Genomic DNA, 15,368 nt, shown 5'->3' on the forward strand with positions numbered 1-15,368 from the left:
TTGCATTACAAGGGACAGAAATCGTCACAAGGGTTACCACGATGTAATTGGGATGTTAACAAAATTAAAGGCCGGCCTTTCCATTTGCTCATCTGCCCAGAAGAATCTTTTTTTCAAACCCCGTGGTCTCCTATTTTTAAAATGTCATAATTGCATGCAAATGTTACAGCTGAAAAACAACGCAAGGGGCATTAAAAATCAATCTTCCATGTAAGCCTCAGATTTTCCAGCATGAAGATCCAAAAGCAGAAGTGGTGACAAATGTGTAGAAAACAGAGTGAAAAAGTCAGAATGCATCATTAAGAATATTACAACAAAAGGAGGGAAAAAAAGTCTTTGGGAATGAATACACGTCTGATTCAGCTGGGGTAAACAGCCAACTACAAAGAAGGCTTTAAAGAACCCTGCAAACTTCTTACAGATATGACCCAGAAATCCAATTAGGAAGCCGCCATGTCCCTTCTGTTCAGTCAGAAATACACTTGATGGAAGAGGCTACTTAAGAGTCTGTGGGCTGGGACATTTAGACATGAAACACATTCCTACTGCTTAAGGTGTGAAATAAAACAGAGGTTGAAAACTGGCAGCCAAAGGGCCATGTCGTTTGGTTTGGCACTTGCCCAATTTTTTAAATTAGTTTCCAACACTTTAAAAATGGAGATTTCACATCAAAATCTGAATTTCTGCCTTCTTATAAACAACAAATGGAGAGATCTATTCCTCTCAGGCCAACATTCTCCCACAGCGACAACCAACTAGGGCCAAGCAGCCGCGGTCCTCCCTCCAGATGGGGCGCGTGCTCTCTGGTCTGCCTCGCTCATCACATCACCTGTCTGGCTTTTGCAAGTGCTTGAGTCTGAGACTCCGGATTTCTAAAAGCCCAAAGGCACTGATGATGAACCCAGTTCAGTTCAAACAAGTACCAACCACATGCCAGGCACTTAATATAGGCACTGGGGTTATAAAAAATGAGATATCATCCCTGAACCCAAGGAACTCACAGATTTCAGTTTCCAGTGAGAGCTAGTAAATTGGAAATTATAATACATTTCCACACATGCACTGAAAAGGTATAGGAATGGTAAAGACTAACGTGATTAAGTTCACTTTCTAGCTTCTTGAGATGGTACTTAACTCACTCATTTCAGTCTTTCTTCTTCTCTGCTATATGCATTTAAGGGTATACGTTTCCCTCCAAGCATAGCATTAGCTGTATCTCATAAGTTCAACATGTATTTTTATTATTGCCCATTTAAAATAATTTTTCCCACCCACGTGGTTTCTTCTTCGACCTGTGGGCTATTTAAAAGTGTAGTTCTTACTTTCCAAACATATGGAGTGTTCTATTTATCACTTTTAACTGATCTCTACCTTAATTGTCCTATGGCCAACATACTCTAAATGATTTTAATCCTTTGAAATTTGTTGAGACTTGCTTTATGGACCCACATATGGCCAGCTTTGTAAATGTTCAGTGTAAGCTTGAAGAGAATGTGTGTTTTTCAGTTGTTAGGTGCCATGTTCCCTATGTGTCCATTGGGTGAGATTTGCTGATCATGTCATTTAAATATTCTACATCCTTACTGATTTCTAAAACCCACTTGTCCTATCAGTCACTAAGAGAGGTATGTAAAATACCTTGTTATACTGTGGACTGGTCTATCCCTCCTTGTAAGTGGTTCTGTCCATTATAATGGATGTTTTTTAAATTCATAATATTTTTAATTCATAATATTTTTTTAATTCAAGCGTAACATAAAGGACAGAAATCTTATATAGTTCATTGAATTTCCATATGTATACACCCACATAACCCAAATCAAGATAGAGAACATTTCCAGCACTTCAGGATTGCTAACGACTCTCCCAAGTCAATACACCGCCCCTCTCCCCATTATTCATAGGGTGAAAACATAGGGCGCTGTGCTTGAAATGTATATAAATATAATCACAGTATATATTCCTTTCTGTCTGGCTTCTTTTGCTTAATATTATGTCTATGAACTTCCCTCACATTGTTTAACACAGCAGTAGTTCATTCTTTTGGTTGCTCTGTAAAATTGTATTGTGAAAGGACAGCCCATTTATCCATTCTACTGTAGTGATGGACATTTGAATGGTCTCCAATCTGGGGCTACTGTGAAAAATCCTGACTCCTACAAGCATCCTTAGTAAATGAATTTTGGAGGGGGAGATGCACTAATCTCTCTTACATATCTTGGGATATGCACTAATACCAATTAGTGGAACTGGTAGATTCTGGGGTAGGCATATGCTTAGCTTTAGTAGTTACTGCCCATTTGTTCACTCCTTCCAGCAAATCTATGGGAGTTTTAGTTGCTCCACATCCTCATCGACACCTGTCATTGTCTTTTTTTTTTTTTTTTTTAAGCCCTTCTGATGGGTGAGTAGTGGGATGTCAGTATAGTTGAAATTTTTATTTCCGGGGATACTTGGGTGGCTCAGTCTGTTAAGCGTCCAGCTCTTGATCTCAGCTCAGGTCATGATCTCGCAGTTGTGGGATCAAGCCCTGCGTTGGGCTCTGTGCTGTCAGCATGGAGCCAGCTTGGGGCTCTCTCTCTCCCTCTCTCTCTGCCCCTCCCCTGCTTGCTCTCTATCTTCTAAAACAAGTAAGTTTTTAAAATAGTTTAAGTCTGGGGGCACCTAGGTGGCTCAGCTAAGCGTCTGACTTTGGTTCATGTCATAAACGCAGTTTGTGGGTTTGAGCCCCGTGTCAGGCTTTGTGCTGACAGCTCAGAGCCTGGAGCCTGCTTCGGATTCTGTGTCACCCTTGCTCTCTGCCCCTCCCCCACTCATGCTCGGTCTTTCTCAAAAATAAATATTGGAAAAAAAAAAAAAAAAGAGTCCACGTATCTTTAAAAGACTGTCAAGGTAAAGGTCTGTGATTTAGAGGTCACCTTTTAATGTTTGCCTGCCAGGGAACATCCCATAGATCTTCCAGGACTGCTTTACCACCAGGATCACTTGCAAGGCACACTCAACAGAATCTGATAAGACGTGTGTGCAGAGAGAACATGAGAAGTTGAGAGCAAGGCAGAATCACACAGCTCCTGCAAAATAATACAAATGACAAAGCAAGCTAGCACCAGGACACCTAAGGAGATGCTGCATTTAGTGCTGAAAAGGTCCGTAAAGGAAGTGGGCACAAATGCAAACAGCTATTGCTTGGAGTAGGCTAGGGCCAGAATAGATGCTCAATCAGCAAACAGCAACAGCAAGACAGATCAATTTTGACTTTTTTTGTCTTTTGTTTTTAATGTTTATTTCTGAAAGAGCATGAGCAGGGGAAGGGCAGAGAGAGAGGGAGACAGAAGATCTGAAGCAGGCTCTGCACTGACAGCACAGGGCCCAATGAGGGGCTCAAACTCATGAACCATGAGATCATGACATGAGCTGAAGTTGGAGGCTTAACTGACTGAGCCGCCCGGGCGCCCCAGGACACGTCAATTTTGTAAATAAATAGGGAAAGGTTCTGTGGGAACATGCGTTGTCTCCATTTACTTCTCTCACACAGGGTGGAGAACCCTTTGAGGACAAGGTCTATCACCTTGTACGATCAGAGCCTATCACAGGGTCTGGTATACAGTAGGCAGTGAGTGAATGCTGGATGAGTGAATGGAAGAATTAACAGCATTTTACAAAAATGCTACAACACCTTGTCTTAAATGCCCAAGGCCAGATGTTTCAGAATACAGTTTTTCAGGTGTTAGGTAATCACGATGTGTATTACATAACACTCTCATGGGGTCTGGGACAGCACCTCATAAGCAAACATACTACAGCAAACGTAAGCATAGTCTCACTATGTGGAATAAATTAAGTCTACAAAGAGCCTCACATCAGGTCAGGTTTTGCTGCCAAATAAATTTTGTCACAAAACTTACAAACAAAAAAACGCTCTAGATTTCAGACTTTGTAGACAAAGCTCTGCTAAAGATGAAAACTAAAGTAACCATAGAAAGGACTACTAACTTTCACTTATTTATTGGGAAACCATGGTTAGTGGAGCACATAGTCTCCATGGGTTCACAGATAAATTTAACCGCTGATTAGACGTACTGGAAGAAAATGATAGGTCAGAAGAAACTATCCAAAATAAGGCATAGAAAGTCAAAAATATTAACATAGAGAAGACGAGTTAAGACACATATGGTATATTAAGAAAGTGTAACTGGAATCCTGGAAAGAGAGAGAGCTCATAGTCTAAAAGGAGATACATATTATAATCAGTTAAATTACAAATCAATGTGATAAGTACAAAGAGGGAATGACAACACGTTGAAAAAAACACATGGAATTCTATCTGGGAGTATGTAGAAAGGCTAAGCTCATCCTGAAGACCAGGAAGTATGCCAAGACACAAACCCAGGCAAAGGGAACATGAACCTGAGTATATAATGACATGGAAGGGCAGTTCATGTTCTATCACTTGCTGCAATTTCAAGGTAAGTATATGAACACCTATTTCTCAGCCTTTGGGGTCTAACCATATTCTTCATGCTTTCCAGTAAGTGCATCAGAAGTACGCCTTATAGCAAATGATGGTTCACATGCTTCAGACACTCATCTGAGAGCACCACATAGAAGACCATCCACTAGGGCCATGGTTCTCAAAGTGAGGTCTCCTAACTAGCAGCATCGGCACCACCTGACCCTTGCCAGAAATACAAACTCTTGGGCCCCACCCCAAACTTACTGAATCAGAAACTCTGGAGGTGGGGCCTAGCCATCTGTTTTAACAAGCTTTCCAAGGGATTCCGACGTATGCTAAATTTGAGAACTCCTGATCTAAAATAAACCCTTCTCACAGTGTGATTCTCAGACCACTGCTTAGAATTTGTTACAAACTACATCTCTTGGGAACCAGCGCACAGGCATAATCTGTACCAAAGTGGAGCCTGGACTCTACACCTCTAATAAGCACTCTCTGAGAGGCTCATGTTTCTGATTCCAAGTTTCAAATGCCACTGCATTAGATTATAAACTTCTCAAGGGCAAGCAAGAACTGTCTTGTTCACAGTTCAATTTGTTTCCAATAGCTGGACTGTAACAGACATTCAGTGAATGTTTTTGAATGATTAGCTAGCTCTGGATCAACCTGCACATCAGTACAGCAACTGCCAAGGTTGCTTAGGACCATGACTGAGAACTACAGGCCTATGTGCTTGTCCTACCTTGTCTTATACCCCTTAAAACAAGAACAATTTTGTCTATTTTAAAACGGTGGTCAGCAGCTTGCTAATAACAGCTGGATTATTAACTGAGGAATTAAAGCCATCTTTGTTTTAAGCTATTTGGTTTTAAAGAAAGAGAACGATGGGTTGGGAGAGCATAAGAGGGAGTTGAGGGCCTTAGTGTAGTGCCTCAACAACCTCGAGGTGACGTTCAGACTGAGACTAATTTAAGTAAAGTTGACAGACATAACCGTGAGCCTGGGGAATATGAGCCATTCAGAAACAGTATACTGGCAAGAAAAGAAAATTCTATTAAGAGATGGCTTTCAGCACCTACATCCTTTGCTTAGTTCTGGAAGAAAGGCAGCCAAGACAAGGAAGAAAGAGACCTTCAGAATTCAGGTTCCTTGGTTATCGTTGAACACAGATATCCACCAAATTAGTTCAGTTAGGGGCAATAGCTAATTATCAAGAAGTTAAACCTTTTCAAGTTTTGTAAGCAACTGAGGCTTGATTGAAAGGGCTAAAAGAACACACACACACCAGATATTAAACAAATGACCTTAAGGATACACATATTTTAAGAGTCCCATTTAGAAAAACTGTCGATTTATTTTTCTACCCAATTCAGTATCAGTGATATACAAAAGGATAAAATAGATTACCACATTTACAGGAAGATACACAAACCAACTATCAAGGAACAATCCAGCAAAGTAACAAATTGTTGCTTACACACATCTACTCAAGGGTATTTACACGGTTCATTCTAGGACAGTTTCCCGGTTCCCCAGGAAAGAAGCTACCTGAATTTATACCCCCCATAAGGTGAAGCAAACATTACAAGTGCTGAAAAGAACCATGTTTTGTACTGACAGAGAAACACTTTTAAAGAACACTCTCTAATTTTCAGGCCAATGTCATAGAGCACCTGTGGGCTCACAGACAGGATAGGACTTCATCAAAGGAAATGCTTCCCTCCTCTTAGCCTTTCTAAGACCCTCCTCCTTGTACACAGGAGAGGGAGCTCCCTTTAATAACAGGTGGCCGAGCAATACCCTACCTCAGCGGATGGTGTGTAGGTTATCAACACATAATGGGGAAAAGGAACTACCTCTCTTATCTACTAAATACAATCCACATTTGGGCGGAGTTTCCAAATCTCCACCAGGCGGACATTATGTGACCTGTATTTTGTACACAGCACATTCCCTTGAGAGAAAATAGGGATGAACACCTCTCAAATTTTCATATTGCTCATCACATGTACCTTTTCCCAAAGCATGAGAAATGGCAAAAAAACTAAGCCTGGCCAGATACTTTACCCAAGTCACTGAAAGCTTACAGGAACCATCTCTTCGTCAATCTCCAGGATCCAGTGGGTGAAGTGCCACAATTCTTTAAGGGAAGCAGAAGGTTAAGAGTCCTTTTCTCCCAAAATGCCTCAGCCAGGGACAGCACAGACAGTGCAACAGAAAAAGCTCAACGGCTCCAAAACATGGAATTCAACAGTCTTCAGTCAACCTCGCCACACTCTTCTGGCCATCTCCAAGGAATTACCACATTCGAAATTCAATTTTCATATTCAAAAAAGAGATCACTCCACTTCAGATGAGAAAAAATAAAGCAATGGCAATTAGCCTAAATACTCCAAACACTTGACAACTGGGGAACTGTCTCCTAAAGACGCTCAAAAGGCCAGCAGGATTCATTTATAATTTGGCATGCGCTGGTTGATGGGGCAACAAATAAAAGGAATAAAGATATAATACATCAAGTAATCAGACAAATGGCAGACATACATACCACATTAAAGATTCATATACAATACTGTGCTGACTTTAAAGAAAAAACTGGGAAAGGGTGGAAGGAAAAGATAATAGGGAAAGAATTACAAGGGAGCATTTCAGTCTAATGCTAGTCCAGTGAATACTACCAGTGGGATTTCCAATCTTCCATCTCCAAAGAAGCTGATCTAATAAATTGTAAAATTACTTTGCTCATTTTGGGGGCATACAACATACTCCCAAGTACAGTAAGCCCTCTGACATTTTGGTTTCACTTGCTATTTGATGACTAAGTTGTTTCTGGTTGTAAAGATTTTCCTAATATATTTTTATTAGCCAGTTAACACAGCAAAGGCTGCTCCCTCTGTGAGGCCAAACGAGCTTCACCAAATAATTTGATCTAATGAAGATGGGGGGGGGGGGGCGGGGGGAAAGGGAAAGTTTCCTGGTTTTTGTTGCAAAACTTCTTCTCTCACTTAAAAAGCTCTGCAATCGCTTAATGTTTTGTTCCAGAAAAAGAAAGCAAAACTAGTTGGGGAAAATACCCATACACTTATTGTTTACTAGCATGATACAAAACAAATTCATAGTTGTCAGTCAATCGTCTTTCAAAAATCAAATATGAATGTTTGATCTTGTAACTTAAGAACTGAATTTTTCCACATTCCTTTATAGAGAGTTAGCATCTGTAAATTGAGACCTTTTTTTTGGACAATCATGCAAATTTAATTTGTCCCTGGAAAGAAAAACACAACCTACCAGATTAACAAAATATGTCCTTTAAACAATAATTTTTCTGTGAATTTTTCTCCACTATTATCATTTCATCCTTCAGTAAGCAGAAACCACTCTTAAAAAGTTTACATATTTCGAGTGCACAGAGAGTTAAACTCACAGCAATCAGGAAGACCGAATCAAGTCAATCTATTTTACCTTCTGAACTGGTTCTACTCAGCTCAAAAGTAAATTCTAAACATTTTCCAGTTATTATTATTAAGCTATAGAAGCTAAAGACATTTCTACTGCCAGAGAGGCTTCTGTAAAATTGAATAAAGATTTTATTATACCACACACACAAAAAGCCATCGGTACAGAAAAGGCAGTTTTCGGTTATTCTGTTGAGAATTTCTTTCCATGATTTCTCCCATTAAAGTATAGTTTTCAAAGCAACCACCACGACAAAGGAAGCATCTAATTAGTCCATTTTCTTCTGATCCAAGAATGCTGAACATTTACTGTCCCATCTGTAGCTGTATCAGCAGTGTAATGAACACAGTTTATATTACTGAGCTATTCTTTGAACTCCAAGAACTGTTGAAGTCTTTTCTGATGTTCTGCAGATGCTTGCACAGCACTAAATGAAACATAAATTCAAAGCATAAGCTTTATTTTACATTAAGCATATTAAGTGAACCACAGAGCACAGAGTCAATATTTTTCAAAACAATTAAAAATGAATAGAAATCTTCACTTATTTAGTACTTCTGAGAAAGCTGGATGAAAACCCTCCTTAATCTAATGAGGAGGAGGGCTTGCATTCAGTAACAGCATGCTTCTACCTTCTAAGAGACCAAAGCAAATTAAGACTGACAAGTGAAAGCATCGATTTTAACCTGCTCTGCTGTGGAACCTGCTGTGCAGAGTTCCAGGCCTTGCAGTAGATTTTCTGGATTTTATTATTTTATTTAAACCAGATTCCAACATTATCTTTGAGTTGTGGAGTATTTGAATTGCCTTTAATATAAAATCCTTTAAACTAAAATGTTTGGTTAAAACACAATAGACTCCACTAATCGTTTTCAAAGGTAACAGCTTGGTGGTTTAGATTTAGTTTTCCCTTTGAACATAAGTTATGTCTTGGATGGGGAAATAGAGTTCTCTCCCTACCCTTGCCTCCCACAAAAATACATTACCTTGATAAAAGCGGAGTAAATATATTCTGTAATTAGTATAAAACTTCTTTTCAAATTTTTGGGTAAAAAATGAATAAAGATTCTGGTCTTCTAGTTGAAGATGGTATTATTAAATGATTTAAAAAATCCAGGTTATAAAAGTTACCACTTTCAAAAGTGCCAAAAAAGTCTTCTTACAATAATTCTGCTTCAAATCATCCCAAATCGCTTTATAAATACGCATCTCTGCTTGCTGAAACCAGCTGCCTCTAACTGAACCATTTCAAGTACTTTACTGTGTGGACTCCCTCCGGGTGCTAGTGAGGCCAGATAACATACCCATTTCACAGGAGGGTAAACAGTATCACAAAGGTCAGAGATTAGGGGAGACAACTCAGCCTACTGGTTAAGATTATAGACACCATTAAATAGAACACTAGGTCAGAGAGACTGGAGTCTGAATTCTGGTTCTACATAATCGTGGGCAAGTTAAATCATTAGGTAACTTGACTGCAACCACACATAGTCAATGATGTAACCAGACATAAATCCAAATGTTTTAACTCCAAATCTTTTTTCCCCACCATACCATTCTGTCCTGGACATACAACAGTCTACTGACCTCATCATATACAAAAGATGGCTCTTCTCAGAGAAAAGAAACTAAGGCAGAATTTCAGTGTCATAATTTATCAGTCATGCATCCCCCATTCTTATCTAAAACTCTCTATTTCCCCCTTTCTCCCTGCTTTTGCTCTATCATCATATACATATTTCATGCTCCACATTCATCAAGCATCCTCCATGGTGGTTTATATCTCAGAGGCAGTCTATAATATAGGGAGAAATGGTGGGATTTTAAGAGTAAGTAAGACCAGATTTCAGATTCATGTTCTAAACCCAACTAGACTGTGCTATTAGGCAAGTCCTTAATCTCCTTGAGCCTCAGTTTCCATATCTGTACAGTTATGATAACCTCTATACCTCATAGATGCTTTAAGAGAAGGAAATGAAAAAATGTATTTAAAGTGCTAAGTGTATTGTCTAGAACAGTGCTGTCTTGATAAACTTTCTGCAATGACACAAATGTTTTTTTTTTTAATTTTTTTTTTTTTTTTTAACGTTTATTTATTTTTGGGACAGAGAGAGACAGAGCATGAACGGGGGAGGGGCAGAGAGAGAGGGAGACACAGAATCGGAAGCAGGCTCCAGGCTCTGAGCCATCAGCCCAGAGCCCGATGCGGGGCTCGAACTCACGGACCGCGAGATCGTGACCTGAGCTGAAGTCGACGCTTAACCGACTGAGCCACCCAGGCGCCCCAACAAATGTTTTAGACCTAAGATGTCCAATACAGTAGCCACTAGCCACATGTAGTTACTGGGGACTTAAAATGTGGCCAGTTTGACTGACAAACTGAATTTTTAGTTAATTTAAATTTGAACAGTAATATGGAGTTATCATGGAGAGCACAGAGGTAGAAGACACTCCATAAATTGTTTTTTTTTGTTTTTAAACAAGTGAATAAGCCTCTGAAAAGAGAGAGGATTATCTAGTGCTCTTTACATTGCCACAGAGCCAAGTGTCCCATAAAAACCTGCTATTACTGCTGTGCATTGTGGAAGTAAAAGGAAATATACTACTCTTTCTAAAAGTAGGCAGCATGCAGAAGTTCTAAACTACTCATTGACCGCATACAGAAAAAGCAATCTTCTGTGCCTTCTAAAGTTCATTTGTAATTGTGATAAACACAGTTTAGTTAATAAACTAGCATCCCTTATCCTGCCGAGCTGGATTATTTCATGAGAAGAAAGCAGTAAACATCAATGAAACTAAATATAAACAGGCTTGGCATTTGTGGTTTTCTTTCTGGTTCTGTTTCCAAAGGTGTCATGATCTGTCATTGTTTTTCTAGCATGATTCACAAAGCACCAAGGACTCGTTTATGGAACACTCTGCTCACCTAAAGTCTTAGCTGACTAAGATGTAATATCAGAATTATTTTTAATATGCTTTTCTGGAAAGGTACTCAATTTTTTGCTTTTTATCTCATAAGGATGTTTGCTGCTTTTATAACTTTCTATCCTTTTTTGTCTGTTTGAAAGAAGGCCCCAAAGCTTATATGATAGGCCCAATTTTAAAATATAACGTCGATATCAAAGCTGTTAATTCCCAGTAGGAATCATGAAAGTCACATGTTGAACATGTGAGCCTTTATAATTCTCATACCTGTTCCTCATGGGAACTCCTGAAAGTAGATTATCATCATGGGTTAAAACAGGTAAACTTACTTCAGATGTTCACCAAATGTAGTAGTTATTCGATAGATGGCAGTTTTTAATGATGCTCTAAATGCAAATCTTAATGTTTTATAAGAAGTGTCCACAAGGCTTCCTGAAATCCGAGGTGGTTTACTGGAAGCATGAGGAAGCTTGAAGTACTTGTCAACTGCCTAGATCAAGAAAGAAAGAAGGCACATTAGTTCAGAATATCAATAAAGCCATATTAGTCCAAAGAATCAAGGAGATTTTATTTCAAATAAATTAAGAGAGAGAGATACACACATCATACAGGCATTCTAGAAAACATTTATTTTGGATCACAGTCAAAAGTTTGAAAGACAATGCAGTGGATGTTTAGCCACTACAGCAGTTAGCAGAGAAAAGTTCACCTGTCGTCTCAAGAGGAGCCATTCTGCAACGGTCTTGAAAATGCAAAGCTGGGAAGTGAAATACAGATATCCTACTTTGCTTATGGTGTGTAACAGCTAAGAGTACTTTTATTATAAATCTCAGAAAAAAAAAAAAGACCAAAACTTTATGCTTTACATAAATAAAGTTATTTACTATAAGCTAGCTTATCTTCCTTTCTAGATGATAAAACATCTATGAGCAAGAATAGGTAGAGAGAGAGAGAATCCATAAATGAAAGTGACTTTATTTATACTTGATAGAAAAAGAAATATAGATTTAAGTGTGTTTTTTGAAGGCCAAAGGTAAATAATATAATTTTTAAATGATATAACCACATTAAGAAAAGGAAGAACTAAAGATACAGAAGTATAAGTGTATTAAACTATTACAGAAAGATAATACTATAGTGACAAGAAATAATACTTTAAGATTATTGTTCATAGTTATGGAAAGAACCACCAAAAGAACTAAATACAGTTAAAATGATTTCTGCCATCATGTTTTTAATTTCAAGAGCTCTTTTATATCATCTGAGTGATCCCTTTTATTTTAGCATCCTATTTTTGTTTCAAGGATGCAATATCCTCTCCTATTTCTGGGGATTTTGATGATTGTTGTGGTTTTGGTTTTTGGTTTTATAGTTTCTTCCAAGCTACTTTCCCCATCTTTGTTTCTTTGGTCTCTATTTTCTGCATTAGAGACTGTGCTCAGAAATCTAGTGATCCCTGGCTCATGAATGCGAGAGGGACCTCCTAAAAAGCTGACCAAAAGCACTGAATACATAGAGATTACTGACAACAGACTTCACAAGAGGTGACCTGCATGGATTTTTTAGGGTTGCCCAACTCAGTAACTTTGTTTTTCTTCTTGGATTAGTCAGTTCCCAGAGAAGAGTTTTCCAGTACTCTGTCTGGTGGGCCTGTATTCAGGGGAGTATACCCCTATCTATTTAATACAGAAGCCACAAGCGTGTCTGTCGTGTCCACTCACAACTCTGCCAGCCCAGAGAGCCCAGTGCTCTATCCTCTCTAAAGGACAAACCTCAGCTGCTGGAGGTGGGGGCACCAGCAGCAGAGAATCTACAGATCTAATTTTCGAACAGCTCTCAGCCATCGTTCTTATTTTGGTACCTATCCCTTCATCCTTAGTTCCAGAGGTACTGGGGGCCTGTCTCATTACCAACTTCCGATTTGCTTCTGGGGTCTGCCAAGTTAGTTATCTCAACCATCTCCTCTCCAGCTTTGAAGACTCTATTGCTGTTGTCTCCTCTCCTGTTTGTGGATTTATGTCTTTTTAAAAGTCCTTTTACTGTGGTTTAGCAGAGTGTGGGGGAAGGAACAAGATTTAGTGTGTGTGTTCAGTCTGCCATGACAAGTTCAAGTCCAATCATTTATTCTTTCAACAGTAACTTATAAGAGTGTTTCCTGAGACCAGGACATACCTGAAATAATTTTAGGCAGAATGGGAGGTGGTATTCAGTGATGTACTTAAGCAACATTAGATAACACCAAATCATAATGGAAAAGTTACTTCCTTTTCAATTTTCTTGCAAACTTTGATTAACCCTCATTAGACCAGGAAAAATAGATATCATCATTTACCGCCTGGGTCCAATGGTCCCTTTTTATAATTTATAGTCACCTTACAAAAAATCTACAGAAGAATGATACCATCAAAATGCAATTATTTTTAAAAATTTTTGACAGCTCATAATTTTGTTGAAGAGAGTTCATCCATTTTCCTTGCACCATAATGGTAAAATATTTTCATTCTTAGGTTTATAAAGAAAAATTCAAATGACGAATCTAGTGAGTTTTTTCATTTCAACATCATCTATTTCTTTCCAATCACCTCTGTATACACCTTTGTATCCCTTCAGCATTTATCCACTTATAAGCCATATAAAGTAAATTTTGGTGTAAAATATCGCAGAAAATGAAAGAATACTGTCACATATACTCTCAACAAAATGGGATGATCCACAGGTTCTTATTATAAAATATTTTGGGACAAAGTCCTTCCTCTTGAATGACTTACTGAATGAGAATATCACATATATTTCCTTTTTCCTTAAAAATACATCATTCTGTCATCAATTCTTGAGTTTGAAAAAATATATCTAGAATATTATCATCTGAAGATTTACGGTTTAAAATTTCTCTTCTATGATCCTCATTAAAATCTAGAGCTGTGTGATCCAATATGGTAACCACTAAGATACATGGAAATGTGGCAGGTTTGAACTGAGATTTGCCTAAGTGAAAAGTACACATCAGATTTTGAGGACTTAGTGTTAAAAAATATATAAAATATCTAAGGGTTCCTGGGTGGCTCAGTCAGTTGAACGACCAAACTCTTGATTTCGGCTCAGGTCATGATCCCAGGGTCATAGGCTCAAGCCAAACGTCAGGCTCTGTACTGAGTGTGGAGCCTGCTGAACTCCGCCCCTTTCCCTGACCCGCAAATGCTCTCTCTAAAATAAAAAATAAATACGTATAAAATATCTCCTTAATAATTTTGTATTGATTACATAATAAAATTACATTTTAGATAAACTGAGTTAAATAAAATATATCCTTAAAATTAACCTCACCTGTATTTTTTTAATGTAACTATTAGAAAATGTAAAATTATATTGCATTATATTTCTATCTGACAAAGCTGGTCTAGAGTGCTATTTGCATTCATCTTCTGATTTATCTAAATAATATTGCACATACTGGCAATTTTCTTCCAATTGCCAATGTGAGTAAAAAAATTTTTTAATTCTGAATTAGCAACTATATTCAATGAAAGTTTTTTAAAAAAAAAGACTATAAAAACGTATGTCCATATTGCTTATATAACTTTTCTTGAAAGATGATGGAATACTATGTGATTCCATCATTCTCCTGTTTCTTATTGGGCTTTTTTACTACAATTGGGAATAAATAATGAGTAATGATGAAATAATTCCTAGGATGCTCAAACAGCAAATCTTGAAATCTTTACATTTCAAGATACCGGAAACATCAAATCACTAAGATTCCAAAATACATCTTGGATTTTATTTATTTACTTATTTATTTTAAATGGTTAGCTTACTTTTCTTTAGACTGCTGATTTTTTTTTTAATGTTTATTTACTTTTTCTGAAAGGCAGAGAGAGAGAGAGAGAGAGAGCACGCACGCACGCACGCACACAAGTGGGGGAGAAGCAGAGAGACAGGGAGACACAGAATCAGAAGCAGGCTCCAGGCTCTGAGCTGTCAGCACACAGCCCTATGTAGGGCTTGAACCCACAAACTGCAAGATCATGACCTGAGCTGAAGTCAAACACTTAACCGACTGAGCCACCCAAGCACCCGCATCTTAGATTTTAAAAGGGTCTGAAGGGTAAATGCAAAAGAATGAATTTTGTTAAATTGTTTTCTATCTGTTCTCTGAAAGACCTCTAAGAATAAAAGTCATAAAATATCAGCTCTTAAAAAATAAGGAACGACAGACCCTAATGAGATAAGGGTTAAACAAGGGAGGAAAGTCTGGGTTTGGAGCTAATGTGTCCCTAACACATCTTGAATCCTCATTAATCTCTTTCTATGACAAAGGATAAATAGGTTTCAGGTTCAGGGACTTCAGCAAACAACAGTATCTACAGCTAGAGCTTTCAATTATTATCTTTTCTCACTTTGACTGTCTTACCCTTAATACTGAAATCCAAAAAGCCCTGAAAACAAAAACTTTTCTAACTGTTGGTGGCAAAAGCTGACCTGACTTCATCTGGCAGTAAAACCTGACCTGAGCTGACACAGGCTATTTACAGTC

At 38.2% G+C, this 15,368-nt stretch overlaps 1 protein-coding gene across 1 annotated transcript in view; it reads right to left on the reverse strand.

Annotated features, from left to right (window-relative positions):
- Positions 1-5,787: 5,787 nt before the first annotated feature.
- Positions 5,788-15,368, reverse strand: part of NDC1 (NDC1 transmembrane nucleoporin) — a 47,307-nt gene continuing 37,726 nt past the window's right edge. Inside the window, exons 17-18 of the mRNA XM_045477466.1 lie at positions 11,164-11,324; positions 5,788-8,336 (exon numbers count right to left, since the gene is read on the reverse strand). Coding sequence (XP_045333422.1) covers positions 8,273-8,336; positions 11,164-11,324 — 225 coding nt within the window. The 3' untranslated portion in view covers positions 5,788-8,272. The remainder of the gene's footprint in view (positions 8,337-11,163; positions 11,325-15,368) is intronic.

The sequence above is a fragment of the Leopardus geoffroyi genome, chromosome C1 (assembly GCF_018350155.1).
Source record: "Leopardus geoffroyi isolate Oge1 chromosome C1, O.geoffroyi_Oge1_pat1.0, whole genome shotgun sequence".
In the NCBI taxonomy this organism is placed as follows: domain Eukaryota; kingdom Metazoa; phylum Chordata; class Mammalia; order Carnivora; family Felidae; genus Leopardus; species Leopardus geoffroyi.